The sequence below is a fragment of the Aspergillus ruber genome, assembly GCF_000600275.1.
Source record: "Aspergillus ruber CBS 135680 unplaced genomic scaffold scaffold00024, whole genome shotgun sequence".
Lineage (NCBI taxonomy): Eukaryota > Fungi > Ascomycota > Eurotiomycetes > Eurotiales > Aspergillaceae > Aspergillus > Aspergillus ruber.
In genome coordinates, this window is record NW_024467320.1 from 276,949 (window position 1) to 295,646 (window position 18,698).

An 18,698-nucleotide genomic window follows, 5' to 3' on the forward strand; every position below is an offset into this window, starting at 1 on the left:
CGGGATTTGCTTCCAGGTGACGGAGTTAAGGGAGTTAGGGTTTTTAACCCGGTGTTTGGTGTAGATCCCGTTCAGTCGGCAGGTTATTCGGCTATTGAACAACTTTATATCAACCACATCATGATAAAAAGAGTGTGTATTGTCAATGAAAAATCTAGAACGCTGGGGTTAGGAAAGAAAGGGTATAAAAATGACAATATAATGCAAATTCGAGGTATCAAGGTAAGGTATCATCTCATAAACGAACCAAAACAAAACAAAGTAAGCCAACCAATTTATCATCAATCATAACAAATTAAACAGTTAAACGAACGTAGCCCGAAACATCTCAAATAGAAATCAAAGAATGAGGGGATATCATATCAAATCAAATCCTGTCCGCCATCTGCACACTCTCATACGGCAACTCAGTCTCGACTGCTGGACTTCCCCACCCCTCTAGCCCGCGACTGTTACTGCGCATGCGAGTAAAATTCCGGATCTTGCTGGTGAAGCTCTCGTTGGCACTTTTTCCACGACGGTGATCAAATGACATTCGTCGACGGTCGGGACTTGCGCTTGCACTGCCATTGACGCTAGTACGGACGTCCATGGTATTTGTAAATGCGGGGCCGGCGGTCATTGCGCGAGGAAGCAGGCGTCCTAGATTTTCGTTGTCGAAGGCGATATCGATTGTTCCGGAAGACTCGCGCGGGGAGGCAGAGGCTGAGTTAGAGAAAGGAAGGGGTGGCGGTGGTGGGGGTGTGTTGAGATGTTGGAGTTCTGGAAGGATAGGTGGTTGATGGTCTGCGTTTGCTAGGGTTTCCTCAATACTGACGGCCACAGGAGAACCACCAAAGTAGCTACCAGGGCTTCCATGTTCTCGAGAGTTCTCACGTCGATGACCCATATGACGGGACCGGCTTGTCGAGCGACTGCGCGGGAGGTTAGGGTTGTATCTGGGGTGCATTGGGATGTTTGGAGGCATGTTGGCATTGACTGGTGGGCTGTGGCGGGTCTCTGGCATAGGAACGGACATGGAGCGGCCGATTCTCTCTGCCTCGGGTTGGTAAGTGGCGGCACTCAGCAGGATAGGGGAATCTGCGACCTTATCCTCGTTACCGTTGCTGGTGCCGTTGTTGTACTTGGCTTGCCGCAGTGATGATGATGGGCTTGTTGGTAGCCCTGGTTGTGAAGAACCGGAATCAGAGCTGCTTCGCTTACTCTGAGACTCCATGTTTGAGGGAGCCCTCTGTCTCGCCTGCGGACGCTGGCCAAAAGGACTAATCGAAAACGGAAAACCAACAGGAGGGCTTCGAGTATTCGATCGAGTATCCCCAGGGAAAGGGATATTGGGAGCAGATGGGTTCCTTGCCAACGAAAGGCGCCGTGCCTCGAGCTCCGCAGCAGCAAGCTCCTTCCTTCGCTGTTCTGATATACCAACCACAAAAGGAAGCTCGCGAGTTTCATGTTCGGATGTGTCCGTATTCCCAAGGCTCTGCTCTTCTTGGCTCATACCATTGGTATTGGATGTTAACGACTCCTGGTCCGTGGCGGATTCATGCTCGCGAGTCTGACGACTACCCGGTCTCACTGGCCCAGCAGATTGATCCCTCCGTCGACCAGGGATTTGCTCCCCACGACGGCTATTACTACGCTGGTGCGTGCGCCGCTCCCGATCACTCGTGACAATCCTCAAAGAATCGTCAATTGGGGACATCGGCAACGAAGAAGACGGAGACATTGCACCAGAACCATCTCTCTCGGAGCTACGACCACGATCATTCCGATCACTCGTACGGCCAGCTGCGTTGCGGCTCGCAGAGCGATTGTGGCGGCGTCGCGAGGAGTTCCTTGAGTTAGGCTTTCCCACTTTGCTCTCATTGCGCGACTGGGGTCTACTGTGCTTGGCCCTGTATCTTTCTTCTTGCGTTGCCTCCTCTGGTGACATGGGCGGCGGAGACAATGGCAATTGGCTATACGGATCCTCATTCCATCCTGGAGTAGTAGTTTGACCGTTCACATGCTGCTGCAAATTCGAGAATTGATTGGCCTCGTCCAAGCTGTGGATAAACTGATCAATGCTGTATCCACCCGTACTCGGGGTCTTTGCAGTTTGGAGGCTGTTCGACGACGACAACGGGCTCCTGCTATTGCTCATTCTTTCAAGCTGGTCTTGGAACAGGCTTATCTGCAGTCCATCTGGCTTCCGATCTCTCGACCCATTTCGACTCTCCGAATGAAGTGCCTCGAACACGCCTGGCGCTGGGGACGGGAGGCCCCTGATATTGGTGAACTTTTCCGAACTGGCTGGGACGGCGGTTTGCGGGGTTGATTTGGTCTCTTGATTAGGGTCATATCTGGCGGATGGTAACAGCAGTGACGACTCCTCTTCCTGCTCTTTGCCCTGGTCTTGCTGTTGGTCTTCACTATCAGATGTCGTAGGGTATTCTCCCCTACGGAATGGCGTAGGAGGGAAGGTAGGCGGCTCGACATCCACTGGTGTTTCTCCAATGGACGGAAGGCGTCCTCTGAAACCCGGAGTGTTCGATCGTGAACCAACCGCCTGATTTAGGCTTTGCATGTTGTTCGTTTTCCACGAGACCAATCCACCCGGGGAGAGAGCCGACTCGCCAACAGCAGACTCTGCAATTGGTGTGATCCATGGTACGTTGGTAGGCGTCTGGTTATCAGACTTTAAGCCCGGGAGTCGGATATTGGGATTCTCGAACGATGTGATTAGCTTTAGCGCAGGAGTCTTGGCTATAGCCTTCTGAGCGGCTGATTGCTTTCGCTGAGACGGTGGAGAGATAGGTTGCGCAGGCCCGGGAGATGACATTGGTGACCGTTGCCCCTCTGCAAAGGAAGCAGCATTCTGGGCTACTGGCGAGGTCCAGGGCTCTGAAGGCTCCGCGCCAGTGCACATAAAACATCGAATCGCAAGCTGCTGCTGCGAATGGGGGACGACATGTTCACCCCATCGACGGACAAGGTACGATTGCCGTTGCCAGTCTGTTGGCATCAGGAGGCATGTCATGAGGATAGCTTCCAGGAAGTAGTTCTGAGAGACGTAAACTTCGATGGCATCATTTTTATCTCCAAGACCGAGAAGGATCGCTGCAGCAGTATGAATATCTCCTGTTTCTAGTAGTTTCTGCACAAAGGCCTGTCCAACTTTGTTTGCTTGGGCTTGGCCGCTCATCTGGCTGAAGGCCATGATCATCCAGTCGGAAATGGAGACAGGGCCTGAGTGCATCATGGATACCATTTCATCCGTGTCCAATGCACCCAGCCATTGTGCCAAGAGGATGGAGTTCTGGGTCCCTGGGGGATGGCGGCTGACTATGTTTCTGTTAGTGAAAGTCTCCTTTACCAACAAGGGAATAGAAATAGAACGTACGTTCATCCTGTACCAGCTCCGGGACGTCCCCCTCCCATCCAAAAACCATGCTCAGCATCCGCTGACGAAGACCATCCGGTGTAAGATTGGTCTCCCCTAGGGGCTGATGATGTCCATAGGGAATGTCATTCAAGCGAGCCCGAATAAAAGGAAACAGATCGATCTGCTTATCGGCAGGGCTGAATTGAACTTCATTCCTCAATCGAGATCCCGCACGAGAACTCTTCGTAGACAGCGTCGACATTGACGGTGCATACCCATGCGAAGGCTGCGGTGTATCCATCTCACTATTTGATGGAAGTGTAGAAGCGGGTGTATTGCTCTGCTCGGATCTATTTGGCGGTGAGGCCAACGGCATGCGGTATCTTCCAGAGGCCTTGGAGCTTGCGTTGCTTCGCGAGGAAGCAGGACTTGCCAGGTCCGCATGCGGTTGCTCGTTGTCAGAGGGTGTCCGTCGGCCGTCGAATTGGTACGGGGATTCTTTGATCTCTGGCGAATCTTGTAGCGAACGGGAAGGTAGTAATTGTGCGTCTCCTGAAGACATCGGGGGGTGGTGCACATTGGCAACCATGGTGGAGATTTCCAAATCATACTGCTGCACTGCAAAGTTTGGTCCAAGGGTAAATAAAGTGGCCGTTGGCCCATAATTGGCGATACCACGGACGCCATTTATAGCCGGAATACGCTCAGAAGTGACGTGCTTGGTCCTGACGTCCCAAGACCATGTTTCTCTGCGCCTTGTCAGTCACAGTCCAAACCAAATAACGAATCCAACACACCCATTCATATACTGCAATATCTTTCCATTCTTTGACCAAGCCATCCATTGTGGTCCTGAGGCTGCGGTGTCCGATCGTTTCAAGACTCGAATGGTTCGTGGTGGTTCCTTTTCGGCGGGTTTCGAGACACTCCAGACTTTCAAGTCGCCGTTCAATGCCTGCGTGGCCAACATGTCGGATTTTTGTTTCGATGACGATGCATGCCACGATAAGTTGATCAAGGGCGACGGATTGCGGGAAATTGTGAGTGTGTGCAGGATGTTGAAGGTAGGGTGGAGTGTCGCGAGCAGAACGGTGCCATTTTGGTATCTAACTTGTTAGCAAAGTATGCCTTCCTTCAGAGACTCAAGAACATACCCAATTGCATATGTCCGACAATCTGCACCCGGCGCCAACGTCGTAATAGGCTCTGAAATGGTACGAGTCGAGACATGTTCCGAAGTCGATGGCTCGAAAAGGATAACCTCGCCTTTCGTATTCCCTGCACATGGTCAGAACCACCACACCAACTCAGACACAAAAAGAATATACCAAAAGCAACATTCCCATTCCGCATCCAAGAAGCCACTTTTAACGGCTCAAAAGCTGCAAACCTCGCAATCTCCGTCCCCGTGAACAGATCCCATACGATAGCAGTCTGTCCGACATCGTAGCTCACGACCAGCCGTCCTTGCCCACGCTCACTGACATTATCCACAGATATAAAAGCGATATCTTCCCGGTGATTCTCGAACCGTCGATCGAGCGCGAGTGTATCATGGTGGAGGCAGAGGATGGCCGATCCTTGGGCGTAGAGGAAGAGGGAGGCGGTTGAGGCACATGCCTCGTGGGAACGTTCTGGTGCTTGCGGCAGAGGCGCCATTGGTCTGGTAATTAGGGACTGAGGTCTGTTCCTTGTTAGCTGGACCATGGCTCAAAATGTCAAGCTCATGAGGTGTGGTCCGTAGATATCTCAAAAGTCAATTCACGAAGATAGTAGAAATATCCATCGAGTTTGCTCAAGGTAACATCCAAGTAGCCCTGTGCGACAGTCCTCAGGGACCAACTCACACAAAAAAGAAAAGAACGCTGCGACTTACAGAGAAGAATTCTTGACAGGTTCTCAGCGTCGCACAGCACTGGAGGCCTTGTCAAGGAGACGCTGCGATGTTACGAGGCATCTGTTGTAGTTTGGTCAGGGAAACAGAACGAGTAAGTGAGAGCGATTAATCAGGTTAAATGAAGGTAGCAGAATGAAGCTCGATAAGGAGATGTATGGGGTACTCCGTATGTGAAGAGGAGAAAAAGAAAAAAAGCTACGGAAGATCCGAGACGAGATGAGATGGAATGACGATACTCAGTCCACCAGGTACTTTTTCAATATAAATGATCGATCTCTCTCACATGGCTTAGGCGCTTGAGTACGGAGTATATTCTACCTGAATATTATCATTGGAAGCGATAGATTCCCACTCTGCCCATTTTGCGAATTTGGCGACAATAATAATAACGCACCGCTACTATGACAGCCATATCATGACAATACAATGGCTTGGGGGGCATCTTATTGCGAACAGGCCATACAGCACTTCACCAATGAGTATCAAAGAGCTCGTTCGGAACAGGGCCTTGCCGCTTCGGGCGATCGTTGGAGTTTCTGCATAACATTCCTAGTATCTAATTGGTAGGAAGCCGGTTATTTCTTCACCTGGACCTGCGGGTTTGTCACCTGCATCGCCCAATTACACCACTTATCGGGGGCTTCCGTGCCCCGTCGCGGCGCTTAGCGGAGCGAATCACTGGGCCGAGTTGGAGCCGGTCAATAAGCTCTGGTGATGAGTCCGGCACTCCGACACAATGTACTGTTATACTCGACACACCACTTCAAACCCGGGGTTCTAAGGATAGACAGGAAGTATCAAGCCAGTCTCAAATACATCCGAAACAGGGGACCCTGTATGGGAAATCATAATTAATATGTAGCGTCCAATCGCAGTCCGATTTCCGATACGACCATCACGGACATCACCATGATATTCCAGACTAATCCGCACTAATACGATCCTGCAGTGATGCGCATGCATAATTACGAGGACGGGCCACTGAGAACGTGATGTGACTTCTGAATTTGTGATGTCTGCCCGTGTACTCCGATACAAGTACTTGTACTAAGACCACTGCATGACAGCCGTTCCCAGAACGTCCGCCATCACGGTCCGGCCGTCGATCTCAAGAGCTATCCAAGCTGTCACCGCCACTGTGACGTCCTCAGCCATCCGTATATCGTATTGTTTCAGGCAGATGTGGAGACATCCTCGCGACTCTTGAAAACCTTTTGATACAACCTCTTCTCGTCCCGAAAGAAATTCCAAATCCTCTCCCTATTTCTGAGATTATCGTGCGAGCGCTTGTAAATCACCCACTTGATCATCAAGTAAAGACTGTACCAATCTTGAGATCCCTTCACGTGCCCTGGCAGTGCAAACCCCATTTCAAAGTCAGGCATAAACCTACTGTACCAGAAGGACGGCGGGTACAAATCCAACTGTGCTCTCGATGCGATTGCTCTGGATGCCAGAGACAGTTGCCATATACAATCGGAGCCTGTCCAACTCAGGAGCGTATAAATCACCTCCGGGGGCAACTTGGCGAATGGATCCGTATTGCCATTTTCCGGTAGACGGTATGTGGAAGATATTGGCCTATCAGTAGTGGAAATATCACTACCGGCGTCACTTATGGCAGGCCAACTGTCCGGCATGAATCTACACGTGATTTTAAGATCGGCCACGAGATCCTCCATACTGTCATACTCCGCAGGAGTGGTTTCAACGTAACCGAGCCCACTCGTCTCCATCATCTCATCGGAATCTTTGGGATCGCCCGACCAGAATCTATAAAAGTCCCCAAAATCATGTCTGTGGCAAGCAAAGGCTTCCTTGTAATAACTGACACGATAAAATATCTGTATCAGATCGGTAAGATACTCCTTAATATTGCGTCCATACGATATCCGCTGGAGGAAAACCTCCCAGCACTCGTCGTGGACTAAGAATGCAGGAAGTTGCGGTCCAAATCCGGCGGATGGGGTCTCGTACGCGCTCGAGGGCCCGATGTACAAAACTACTTCGGGAGAATTTTTGCCCTGGTCATCGGGGGCAATGTGCTTTTCTCGGTCTTCAGGTGCGACGAGCTCATCTTGGGAGTTAAGGTATCCAACTCCAGTGAGACCAGCAGAATCATCAGGCCTTTTATATACTGCTAAAAAATCAACACCTGGACGGGGGTTTTAATGAAAGAGGATACCGACCTGCCCGGATCGACTGTAGCCACTCTGGAATACGCGCGTTGGTCCAGTATCGAGGGGCAATAGAATGGGCTCTAACGCCGCATATTGGACAGAGAGGCTCCAGCTCCAGCTCCAGCTCCAGCTCCAGCTCCATGGCTGCTAGTTTGGAAATGATGGAAGGAAAACTCTTATCAGTTGCGGGGTTGGCAAGATCTCTTATCGGATCACTCGGCTCCTCTTGGTCTCTAGTCTCATGCCCATGTCTCTTTTTCGATTGCAAACCCCAGATGCAGGACTATATGCCAACAGCCAACTGAGAGTTGCTTCTAGGCCTTGCGAAAAGCTCATGGTAATATGAACTGTCTCAGTGGGTAGTTCGGAAAATGCGTCGTTATGGTGTTGATTAGGTCCCATGGAAAATATTGGGGAACTAGTAGTAATGCCGGTACCTTCCACCAAACTCTCAGGGAGATAACAAAGAAGGTCCTGGATAAGTTCAATCTTGAAGGATCGACACCACGATACGTGCTTTATTCCTAAAATGAGTGTCTGTGAATAAAATCTAGCATTGTCAGATGCTTTCATGGGCTGAGTGACAGGATAGACGTATATTCACTGTTTAGAGTTAGCGCATAAACTCGGAGGTAAAAAGAAAAGCACCAACCAGCTCTTATCAGCCGATACCATTCCGACTCGCGTGACTATCCCAGTCTCTGAAACAGACCTGGAAGCCACATATCGAGCAATAGCAGTGGTGCACCATGGCGTAATGATGAATATATCCTTGGATAAAAGAAAGCAGAGGAAGGATTCTTATCAACTACGGGGTTGAGGTGGAACAACTCTACAGCCAGCTGTAGAGATATTTCGGAGCATACTTCATGTCTCCAGAAAACCAAAACCTCTACTCTCTTCCGGTTCTTGGGCTAGCTTGGACCATTTCAAATCGTACCTCACGACCAGAAATAAACCGATTGCGTCGAAGGGATTCCGGGCGTAGATCTTGATCACGGCCAGCTGAAGATTTCGAACAGGTATATCGTATAATCGCAGCTCGTAGCCACTATTGGAGCAAGCCCAATCCTAATTCACCATCGCTGCCTGTATAAAGCTTTTGATACCAATCTTCTTCTTTGCAAATAAGGCTCTACACCCTCTTTCGATTCACGAGACGGTCAGAGCTATGCGTCTTCAGGCCGCGTTTAACTCTAAAATAGAGAGATCGCCAATCATAGAACCCTTTTGTGTGAATTGGCATTGCGAACCACATTCCGAAATCTGGGAAGAATCGGCCATACCAAAAGAATTGTGGGAGTTGGTCTGGATGGGATATTGAAGCAACTGGCCGGGATGCTAGACGGAGTTGCTGGATATCATCTGAATGCAACCAAGTCAAGAGCATGTGCATAACCTCCGTAGGGAATTTAGTGAACTTTTCGAGGCCATTCCCGAGCCTCAACGTGGAATTTATGGGATAAGTAGTAGGAATTTCGACCGGAACCTCAGGACCAAGGCAGCTCAAAAGGTCCTCAACACTGACAAACCCCGAAGGTTCAACAGCACAATGCCCATATCCTTCCCGTGACATAATTTCGATTGGATCCCCTTCAGCATCCCAGAATTCATTTGATCCGCCGTAGTCATGTCTTCGAATAAAGGAGTACTGCCTGTACAAAGAGGCACCCCAAAACAGCTGCGCCAATGCGACGGCCACAAAATCCGTGAAAAGATTGCCATACAAAGTCCGATCGAGCAGGACCCTCCAGCACGCTTCATGGGCTAAGTACGTGCAACAGTGCGGGCTAGCACCAGAGTACGGGACAGAGTTGTTTATATAGACATTAGGTTGCCAATATAACCCGTTGAAGATCATGGGCACAACGGGCTGATTCAAGGTGTTGAGATATCCGACCCCAGTGACTTCGGCAATGCCTTCAGACCATTCTTTATAGACTGCGAAGAGTTAGCTCGCAAATTTGACTTGATCAAAGAACGGCGGGATATTGACAGACCCGGATCAACTGATACCATTCCAGGTCCTCGACAGGAGGGCCCATATCATCCTCAGCAGCGCAGGAACGGATCAGGACGCCGCATATCGAGCAAAAATGGCGCATGGTCGGTATAGTGGGAAGTGATCAACTGCGGATATGAAAAGGAAGAAAGATCCTTATTATTCACGATTGCGGGGTTGAATGGAATGACTCCTAGTACCTCGGTTTTCCAACCCATACTCGCAACCACAATTGTACAAAATAATCAACTCCAGAATGCCGCCAGAAACAATCATCGTAGTAGGGTAAGCTCCAAGCTCAAGTGGTAACCTTCATTCCCACCACACCCTACTAAAAATCCGAACCCAGCGCCGGCATCATCGGCTTAACAACAGCCCTCACCCTCCAAACCCACATCTTCCCAAGCCAATCCATCCTCCTTGTCGCACGCGACTTCCCCAGCACAACATCCCTAAACTACGCTTCCCCCTGGGCCGGTGCACACTACCGCCCAATACCCGGGACAACACCCCAGGCACTCCGCGAAAGCGCCCAAGCGCGCCGCACCTACGTGGCGTTCAAAAATATAGTCGCGCAGGAACCTGCTGCGGGAATTAAGGAAGTCGAGGGGATTGAGTATCTGGAGAATCCGCCGAAGGAGTATTTGGAGAGGAAGGGGGTTGAGGATGCGTATTCGTCGTATTTGGATGGGTTTCGCGAGTTGGGATCTGGGCAGGATGATGGGCTGCCGGATGGGGTGAAATGGGGTGCGCGGTATAAAACGTTCGTGGTAAACTCGCCGGTTTACTGTGCGCATTTGCTGCGACGGTTTGTGCTGAATGGTGGGCGGACGAAGACGTACGATCTTGCGGGTTTGAATGAGGCATTCTATTTCGCCGAGAATGTGAAGACGGTAGTGAATTGTTCTGGGATGGGGCTTAATGACCCCAAGTCATTTATCATTCGAGGTGCGCCAACATCCAAACCCACTTTACTTCATGGATTATAATATCTAACCTCGACAGGCCAAACCTGCCTTGTCCGCAACCCTTGCCCAATGACACTCACCCGCCAAAACTCCGACGGAACTTGGTCCTTTTGCATCCCTCGTCCTCTAGACGGCGGTACAATCATCGGGGGTACCAAAGAACCTAACAACTGGGATCCCAATCCATCCCCAGAAACGCGGGCGAAACTCCTCTCCAACGCGGCCGAGTGGTTCCCGTTCACGGCAGAAAGTAAGGGACAGTTTGATGTTATGAGGGATATTGTGGGAAGGAGACCGGCAAGAGAGGGAGGTATGAGAATTGAAGTTGAGAGAATTGCCAATGGGAAAACGATTGTTCATGCTTATGGGGCTGGGGGAAGGGGGTTTGAGTTGTCTGTTGGGGTTGCGGCGGATGTGGTGAATTTGATGTTTGAAAAGGGTGTTTTGCGGACTAAAGCATTGTTGTAAAGCTTTGTATATACCACTGCATACTGGCTGTTTAAATATAAGAGCTAATAGACTGTTGCATCTTGATCATAAAGTTCATTTAGTTTACCAAACACTTTTAGGAACAAGCTGGATATAACAGGACATCGCTTAAAGAAAAACAAAATCACAGGATGTGTCTCAACCTTGTGTATCATTTCATGTTCATGGTTCCCGGACCATTCCCATCAACCACAAGGTTCATCAGCCGAGCATGAAGAAGAGAATGAAAAACGGCAAAACGTTAACCGGGCAGGGCTCTCTTGCGACCCCAATACAACGGCAGTCATCCGGCACGTCAAAGGTCCACCCCACAGTCCGGAATACGCTTCTGGTACACCGGTCCAGTGCGGGTGATCTGGAAAGCCCCCAGTAATAGGATCTCGCGAGAGTCGCACGGGGCTCAACCCGCGCTCTCGTCTGGCACAGTAAACCCGTGGACTTTCCCAAGTCGCTCCTCTTCCTTCTCGGCGCGGATTCGTTCGGTCTCCTCCCGGAGAGACTCAAAGTTGAATGCATCTTCATCATCCTCATCCTCACTCTCTTCCTCTGTCTTCCAGTTCCCGCTCTCGAACAGAGTACGACCGGTGGCCTCCTTGGCCTGCTTGGCCTGGTGCTCGGCGGCCTTCTTGTCGAGACGGTTCTTCTTCCATGCAGCAAATGTCTCTGGATTAACTGGTGTGAGGTCACCTGTGAGCTTGTGTCGTTCCGACTCGAGCCAGTCTTCCAGGGTCAATGTGTTGAGTGGCGACTTGTCCATCAGGGCCTTCTCCTCCTTTCTCTGCTCCTTGGTCTTCAGAATGAACCTATACGGTATTAGACATTATTTTTAAGTCGACAGGGAAAGGGAGGTAACATACCCAGGCGGCAAGCTATGTCTGTACATGCACTTGTCACCACCATTGGGACAAGTCCAGAACCATCCGTACTTCTGGTTCTCAACGGCATCGATGAAATATTTGCAGACCTTCTCGGTCGTGCTTCGTGGGTTTCCGTGCTTGCTGGTAATGACCTTGCGCAGCTTCTCTTCGTCCCAATCGTCCATAGCATCCTTTTTCTTCGCCTCCTCTTCATCCTGCTTCACATCCCGAGAATCGGTGTACAGATCCTTCTTGGCAGCCTTACGTTCGGCGTTCAAGTCATGGCTGAACTTGCACTTACGGCCCTTCTCACAGTTGCCCTGCTTGTAGAAAACACAAACAACGGTCTTGGGGTCGACACCAAAAGGAACCTTTTGCACCTGGACAGGCTTGAACAGCTCTGCAGACTCCTTCCTGGCGTCGGCTGCAGCCTTCTTCTCGGCTTCAATGCGAGCCTTTTCAGCTGCCTTTCGCTTATCATCGGGTCTCACGTTTGCCTTATCCTGGGCCTTCATCTGTTCAATCTGTCTCTTGGCCTGGGCACCTTTTTTCTGCACGCGGAAGTGTTAGCTTATCGAGTCTCGGGTTCGTGATTAAAGGTCAGTGGCGTTTCCTGTACGTACGTTCTTCATACCAAAGGTCTATTCAGTGGAAAGGAGTAGTTAGTCACCGCTCTATTTTGTCCCTTCTCGTTCAAATGAAAGGGATATGAAGAGAGAAAAGAGGGGCAAAACGAACCTTGTCCTCCGCGTTGGCCTTCTTCTTCTTAGGCTGGTCGGGTTGCTTCTTGGGAGGCATGGTGGCGGTTTGTCTCTTGTCGAGAGCTCAAGCCACTTGAAACCGATCGAGGTGAGAAAAGAAATGCGCGCGAGCGACGGTCGGCGGGTTCACACAATCTCGGCCGTGCGAGTTGTATGACGACGAAAAAGAGGGCGCTGGTCAGCCTTAAAGAGTGGCAGCCAGATAGATAAAAACCAAGTTAATGGCTCTATAAATAACGGGACAGATAGCGAGTAGAGGTATGTAGTTGAGGTACGAAGAGGAAAGGAAGAAAAGGAAGAAGTGAGGCAACTCCACATTTTCGCACTTTGTGGCGGGACAGGATCTTTTTCCTCGTTCGTCGGTCCGCCAATCGAAGTGCCCAATGTGATTATTATTTAATCACAGCAATCCTACGCAGTTACAGTCCTCATTAAGTGTGAAAATTTATACGAAATAGAGTCGCATTTGCTTTTCTTTTCTTTCTAGTTAATACAAATTTCGTAGGATTTGACTGAGTATGCTGTATGGCCGTGGTCCGTGGTCTATGATGTAGTTGGAATCCGAACACACGACACTACATTTTATAAAATTGAACTACAAGAAAGTTGAAGACACACAGTCAATCATCTCGTCATGTCATTCAATTTTAAGGAAACATTTCATAAACACCCAAGGCAATGAACCCTAGGCCAGTGCCCAAAAGAAAATCAAGTGCACGCATCGCCGGTAATCATTCCGCCAAGATTATGATGATTCTTTTTTCTTCTGGAATTCAGGTAAAGCAAAAGGACAGAAATGAAGGAAATTACGAGACCTCTTGGATCTTAGTGCTCTTGGCCTCACCCTTGTCGTCGGTGGACTCGAGCTCGGGCATATCTTCCTCCTCCTGGTGTATAGTGTTAGCTTTGGCGCATAAAAAATGAACAAGGACTCAATAGGACTTACCTCTTCGCCCTCGGCACCTTCGCCCTCCTCTCCACCAAGCTGTCCACCAAGTCCGGCAAGTGCACTGGGGTCAAGGCCACCGAGTGCACTGGGGTCAAGACCACCCAGCTTCGAGAAGTCAATGTTTCCAAGGCCACCAGGACCGCCAGGACCGCCAGGACCGCCTTCACCACCGCCGAAGTCACCGAAGTTGTTCGCATAGTCCTCGTCAGGGACTTCGTCCTGTTCATCCTCGTCGACCCACTACTGCCAGTTAGCATCAATTTATCAAAACCACAATGGAAGTAACCATACCTTGTCAAAGTCAGTCTTCAAGAAGTGAACTCTCTGCTTAACCTCCAGCAGGCGAGGCCAGAATTCTTCCTTCAGCTCCTTCTTGCGCAGGACCAGCTCAACTTCACGGTCGTTGTGGTTCACTTTGCTGTTCTCAGGGTCGATCTCGGCGTACAAGTCGAGCGACACATGATACTTCACACCCTTCTTGGATTCACCAGTGAACGAGACATTTTTCGAAGTGATCTTCAGGTCTGCAGCAGACTTGGCAACATCGGGAGCCTTGATATCCACGTAGAGGTAGTTGCGCTCGGCATCAGTGCTCGAGGAGCGCTGAGCCCATGTGACTGAAAATATCGAGAATACTAGTCAGTAACGGTGCACTTGAATAAATCATGGTCGCGAATGAACATATCGGTTCGTCCACATCCGACACATCAATCCGTAACGAGGCGTAGAGATGGCCAATGTGCGATGCGGCTGGATGATGAAAACATCCGGCCAAAGCGGGGAAAGCAAGAGAACAAACGTACCTTCAGGGTGTGTCTGAGGAAGGTCAGGCATTGTGAATCGTAGTAGGAGAAATGTGTGGTTAGAAGGTGTAGAGAAAGATGAAGATGACGTTCAACGCAGAGAGATGTTTTTGAGTAGCAATATGAGCCAGCAACAGTCACCATCTGCCCTCTCTTTTTCCTGCCTTCCTTTAGCGGGTGATCATCGAACGTACGAGAACCCTCCCGCCCTGTTTGCCCTGTTTGCAGTATTTTACACCTCAGGCATAAAGATACGTCACCCGCAAGCCCAGTATGACTAAGCATCCGACTCACAAGCCTTCTCTTTTGGTGGCTGCCAGGCACGGATCGTGGATAGAATGGTTATGAAAATGCTGCAATAAGTCAGAAAAAAAGACATATTAAGGCCACATTGCGCCTGCTTTTCTACGAATCTGAGTTGGCTACTATTTTCACCGGTTTACTCCTTTTCACAAACGCCTTTCACCACCCGCTTTCGGTACCCCGCCTGGTTACGAAGAGCATGGACTTCGAAGTGATCTCTTGATACAGTCGGACACAGAATATTGCTCAGAATCGGCAGCGAAGGGCTACTTATATACATTAGACACATATCGGATTGACCGTGGAAAATCATGGAGACCCTTAAGGCGGTCTTGTTCGGGCCCGATCCCCAGGCTCAGGTGCGATTCATATGGATAAACATTCACATCGTGCTATTAAGGCTGACTTCTGAGTTCGACGGCAGATGAGAAAATGCAACCAAATTATCCGTTCTAATACCCGCCAATTAGACCGCGACATTGCGCAGCTCAAGACCCTCGACACCAAGACACGACAGCTCATATTGAATGCGTCAAGACGAGCGGAACGGAATCCCTCGCAGGCAAGACAAGCCACGGTGGAATTAAAGACGTTCGCGCGAGAACTCGTTCGGATCCGAAAACAAAACACCCGTTTGAATACGAGCCGAGCACAGCTTCAAAGCGTCCAGATGCAGGTAAACGAGGCGTTTTCGGTCCGCAAGATTCAAGGAAGTCTGAAAAAGTCGACAGGTATTATGAAGGATGTGAACACGCTAGTCAAACTACCAGAGTTATCTGGAACGATGCACCAACTCTCCACAGAGTTAGTCCGGGCCGGAATTATCGAAGAAATGGTTGACGATGCGATTACCGATCCTAATATGATTGAAGAAGAGGAGGAAGAAGCCGACGCAGAGGTGGACAAGATCTTGCAGGAGATCTTGCAAGGGAAGCTCTCCCAGGCCCAAAAGCCCGAGAAGCCTCTGGAAGAAGAGCCGGCCGCCGAAGACGTGTTCGAGGACCAAGAAGCTACGCTTGAACAGATGCGAGGACGACTGGAAGCTCTGAAGAGCTGATTGAGGTTTCTTCAAATTGTTACGAGACTACGCGCAAGCCTCAGGAATGGGGTCTTTCATTTGATATGTATACTGGAGCGCTCAACGGAGTTCTGGCATGGTATTTGACGTTTTGGTTTTGCTAGGCTGGACCTGATATATGAATTTAATTGTTCGAAGCTACTTTTTCCGTTTTCGGTTTCATTCATTCATCACCGTTTTTCACGCCTTGCTATCTACTTGAAACTCTTTAGTTTTGCACTGCTTATTAACTATAATTATCATTCGACATGATACCGGAGAGAGGTCTGTTTATGGTCCATTATGAGGGATTACACGATTTGAATCGAGTCATTCCTCTGGAAACATACTCGGCTATTATGTTGTGTGGCGGGCAGATAAAATCAACACACTGTAAACACGAGCTCGATGGCCTCCAAGAGCTCATATCCAGCACAGGGCGATGTACCAGCATGCCGCAGAAGGATGTGCTGAGATTCAGCCATTAACATTAGACGCCTTCACCTTTGACTGGATCCCATCACAGCCCACAACCCACGTCCATTGTCGCCATTGTATGTTGCCCAGACGACTTCAGACCACATCTCACCCACCAATTACGAACTAAACCATCTCAGCCTCATTACCTCTCAAAGTGATCAGACACTAACCAATTTCGCTCATCATTCTCACAATCCTTCCTACACTTATCAGTCGCCTATCATTCCACCATGGTATCTTCCCAGGATTTGCTCTGTCAGGGCACCAACGAGCTCGACTGTCGTTTCGTGCATTCTTTCCAATAAATCCGGCAGGTAGTGACCAGCGGGTTCGACGTATGTACCGAGCCATTTGATACTCATGCAAGACAGCAGAATAAACAAACTTGGGATAATGGCATATTCACGCCGATCCATAGACTAAACAATAAGTTGCCAAGTCAAAGACTATCCGTATGTCTGCTTAGTGCTAATTGAAAAAGAGTGCTACATACTTACCGGATTGACCCAGGTTCGGGAACTCATGGATAGCGGATCCAGGCCATTGACCAAATGATTATGATAGTCTCTGATTGATCCCTCATAAAAGAAAGCAACGTTTGACCCAGAAAAAATAATGTACAATTTGAGAGTAGTTTGCTTGCAACGCAAGTTCCATGAACATATCGAGTGGGGCTGCCATGTCATGCCAATGTGTTCACGTTGGGCATCGATAATGATATGTTCCGCGAGGCAATCTAGCCGAATTCAAAGCTGCACTTTGTTCCAAAGGTCAGCGGTAAATCGTCTTGGCCTCACCGTTCGAGATTCGTTCTCTTCAAGGTGACGATAGTGCAGGACGGCCCCGTGAGAAGTGAGTCCGGACGACGGCTATCTTCAATTGCCATCAAAGGGATTTCGAACATCAAAGCCACATGTCATGAGATTATAATGGTGTGGAAGTCAATCCCATATGTTAGGGCTCAAACTCAGAACAAACTGGCGGTGGTCACCCATTATAAGTGTTGGCTTAGGATCAGTGGCGATTTAATATGCTGACCGATGCTCCAAGCGCCGAAATAATCGGACTTTGTTCTCGTTAACTCGATTAACAAACACGGTCAGAGAGTCGCAGAGGCGGCCGATAAGTACGATCAGCATGGGACAAGTGGTTTGGCAGAAATCGTGTGCATACTCTAAACTACAATCTGGTTTTTCTGGAAAATGAACCCCACCGGAGACAGTACCACTCACCCATCATATATGGCATCACCATCAGCGTCAAGATAATCACGATCAGAAGCGCATACAAATTTGTATAGCCCATTCGTCTATATCGTTTTCTAGGGTACGGTTCTGTTCTGACATGCCAACCTTGAATATCAAATCATTTGCCAAGGTTTAAATCACGATAAGCTTCCCACCTTTTGGTGCTTTTCACAATATCCAAAAACTCATCTCTGCTAATGGAGGGAGGGTTATAATACACTTTGATCCCATATGGGCGTAAGTCAGCCCCCAAGGCATCCATTCGGTCCCACGGATATATGCCATTGAAGTTGTGGCCAGAATCGGGTGTAAATTTTATTTCAATTCTTTGGAGTGGACATCCGCGTGCAAGTGCTTCGCGCACCAACGCCCGCAACCAATCTTCCTCTTCTTGGCCAAAACCGTCCAGCCCCTCGCAATGTTGTTGGTCCTGAAGGGTTAAGTCCCAGTGGAAAACACGAAGGCGCGGAGCAAGCAGGTTGGTGAGGACACCGATCATATGGTCTCTGACAGGATATTGGTGGCCAGTACATGCGGATGAGAGGCTCAATTTCTCTAGACTTTCGAATTCGCACAGGTCGAAACCTGCCAGCCTGCTAATGCATACAGCATATAGATTGATTGAGCGCAATGTACTCCGGTGGATGGCTAAAATCTGTTTAAATATTGACAGTGTCCACTCAGTATATAACCCCATTTCGGCGTAGTCATCCCCGAATGAGAACTTTAGCTCAAACGCTTCCAGGCGTTTGGGCCAGCGGACCAGCGCTTCGAGGGTTCTAGGGGTCAGAAGAAAGCAGCGCAGTTTGAGCTTGGTGAAGGGGGCCGTTCCTGCCTTTTTCTGCAGTTTTGTCTGGCAGAGACTGTCCCCGTGAGTAGAAACTCCCTTCAGCCCAAGTGTTTGGAAATTCTGCAGAGGTCCGGTTTCAAAATCACCAAGCACGTCTATCACCCTCGGAAGGTAGAGACTGTATGAATAAGGGTAACTCCCGAGCACCAGTCTAGTGTAGCTAGACATATGCTCCAGTGCCAAATGGAGCAATGCCCATGCTCTCTCGCCCTTGCCTAACCCATAAAGCGTGAACTATCTGACAGCATTAAACCAAGTGATAAAATCCGTTGCAGCATAGAGATATTTATTCTTAGATTCCTGATGATACACAGTCAAACTTTGACAGAGTGTCCAGAGCAATGGATTCTCTCTGCAACTGCGATGGAGGTGCCTGGGGACCTGCTCGGGATGCTTCCAGCCATCACCGCTAATGTCTATTATCAGGTCTGCGTAAAGGTATATCATAGAAATACGATAGAAGCGCCGGCACACAAGAGAGAGACAGAGGGCTG

The 18,698-nt window shown here is 49.4% G+C and overlaps 9 protein-coding genes across 9 annotated transcripts; 2 read left to right on the forward strand and 7 right to left on the reverse strand.

The window, feature by feature from the left end:
• Nucleotides 1–22: 22 nt before the first annotated feature.
• On the reverse strand, nt 23–5,068 carry EURHEDRAFT_542785 (WD40 repeat domain-containing protein; the record flags this gene model as incomplete). Its single annotated transcript, XM_040787408.1, has 5 exons — nt 23–3,321; nt 3,380–4,116; nt 4,159–4,467; nt 4,516–4,639; nt 4,690–5,068. 5 exons carry the CDS (start codon nt 5,066–5,068, stop codon nt 368–370), a joined length of 4,503 nt encoding a protein of 1,500 aa, XP_040636630.1. The 3' UTR covers nt 23–367.
• Nucleotides 5,069–6,430: 1,362 nt separating this feature from the next.
• Nucleotides 6,431–7,580, reverse strand: EURHEDRAFT_379719 (uncharacterized protein; the record flags this gene model as incomplete). The annotated part of the gene is made up of 2 exons (XM_040779201.1): nt 6,431–7,398; nt 7,448–7,580. The coding sequence occupies 2 exons, from the start codon at nt 7,578–7,580 to the stop codon at nt 6,431–6,433; spliced, it is 1,101 nt and encodes a 366-aa protein (XP_040636631.1).
• A 993-nt stretch (nt 7,581–8,573) lies between these two features.
• Nucleotides 8,574–9,543, reverse strand: EURHEDRAFT_379720 (uncharacterized protein; the record flags this gene model as incomplete). Its single annotated transcript, XM_040779202.1, has 2 exons — nt 8,574–9,379; nt 9,435–9,543. 2 exons carry the CDS (start codon nt 9,541–9,543, stop codon nt 8,574–8,576), a joined length of 915 nt encoding a protein of 304 aa, XP_040636632.1.
• Nucleotides 9,544–9,551: 8 nt separating this feature from the next.
• EURHEDRAFT_414895 (FAD-dependent oxidoreductase) lies at nt 9,552–10,939 on the forward strand. Its single transcript, XM_040782551.1, has 3 exons — nt 9,552–9,725; nt 9,790–10,388; nt 10,446–10,939. Exons 1-3 carry the CDS (start codon nt 9,697–9,699, stop codon nt 10,874–10,876), a joined length of 1,059 nt encoding a protein of 352 aa, XP_040636633.1. The 5' UTR covers nt 9,552–9,696; the 3' UTR covers nt 10,877–10,939.
• Nucleotides 10,851–12,823, reverse strand: EURHEDRAFT_414896 (translation machinery-associated protein TMA46). Its single transcript, XM_040782552.1, has 4 exons — nt 12,493–12,823; nt 12,378–12,395; nt 11,755–12,305; nt 10,851–11,700 (listed from the first exon to the last, which is right to left on the reverse strand). Exons 1-4 carry the CDS (start codon nt 12,550–12,552, stop codon nt 11,298–11,300), a joined length of 1,032 nt encoding a protein of 343 aa, XP_040636634.1. The 5' UTR covers nt 12,553–12,823; the 3' UTR covers nt 10,851–11,297.
• A 151-nt stretch (nt 12,824–12,974) lies between these two features.
• Nucleotides 12,975–14,436, reverse strand: wos2 (Hsp90 cochaperone SBA1). Its single transcript, XM_040782553.1, has 4 exons — nt 14,268–14,436; nt 13,756–14,081; nt 13,462–13,704; nt 12,975–13,402 (listed from the first exon to the last, which is right to left on the reverse strand). The coding sequence occupies exons 1-4, from the start codon at nt 14,296–14,298 to the stop codon at nt 13,322–13,324; spliced, it is 681 nt and encodes a 226-aa protein (XP_040636635.1). The 5' UTR covers nt 14,299–14,436; the 3' UTR covers nt 12,975–13,321.
• A 124-nt stretch (nt 14,437–14,560) lies between these two features.
• Nucleotides 14,561–16,041, forward strand: EURHEDRAFT_414898 (ESCRT-III subunit protein VPS24). Its single transcript, XM_040782554.1, has 2 exons — nt 14,561–14,929; nt 14,995–16,041. The coding sequence occupies exons 1-2, from the start codon at nt 14,882–14,884 to the stop codon at nt 15,625–15,627; spliced, it is 681 nt and encodes a 226-aa protein (XP_040636636.1). The 5' UTR covers nt 14,561–14,881; the 3' UTR covers nt 15,628–16,041.
• A 147-nt stretch (nt 16,042–16,188) lies between these two features.
• EURHEDRAFT_414900 (uncharacterized protein) lies at nt 16,189–16,638 on the reverse strand. The gene is made up of 2 exons (XM_040782555.1): nt 16,601–16,638; nt 16,189–16,526 (listed from the first exon to the last, which is right to left on the reverse strand). Exon 2 carries the CDS (start codon nt 16,521–16,523, stop codon nt 16,317–16,319), a length of 207 nt encoding a protein of 68 aa, XP_040636637.1. The 5' UTR covers nt 16,524–16,526; nt 16,601–16,638; the 3' UTR covers nt 16,189–16,316.
• An 834-nt stretch (nt 16,639–17,472) lies between these two features.
• EURHEDRAFT_517235 (uncharacterized protein) lies at nt 17,473–18,651 on the reverse strand (the record flags this gene model as incomplete). Its single annotated transcript, XM_040786547.1, has 2 exons — nt 17,473–18,438; nt 18,517–18,651. The coding sequence occupies 2 exons, from the start codon at nt 18,649–18,651 to the stop codon at nt 17,473–17,475; spliced, it is 1,101 nt and encodes a 366-aa protein (XP_040636638.1).
• Nucleotides 18,652–18,698: the final 47 nt, after the last annotated feature.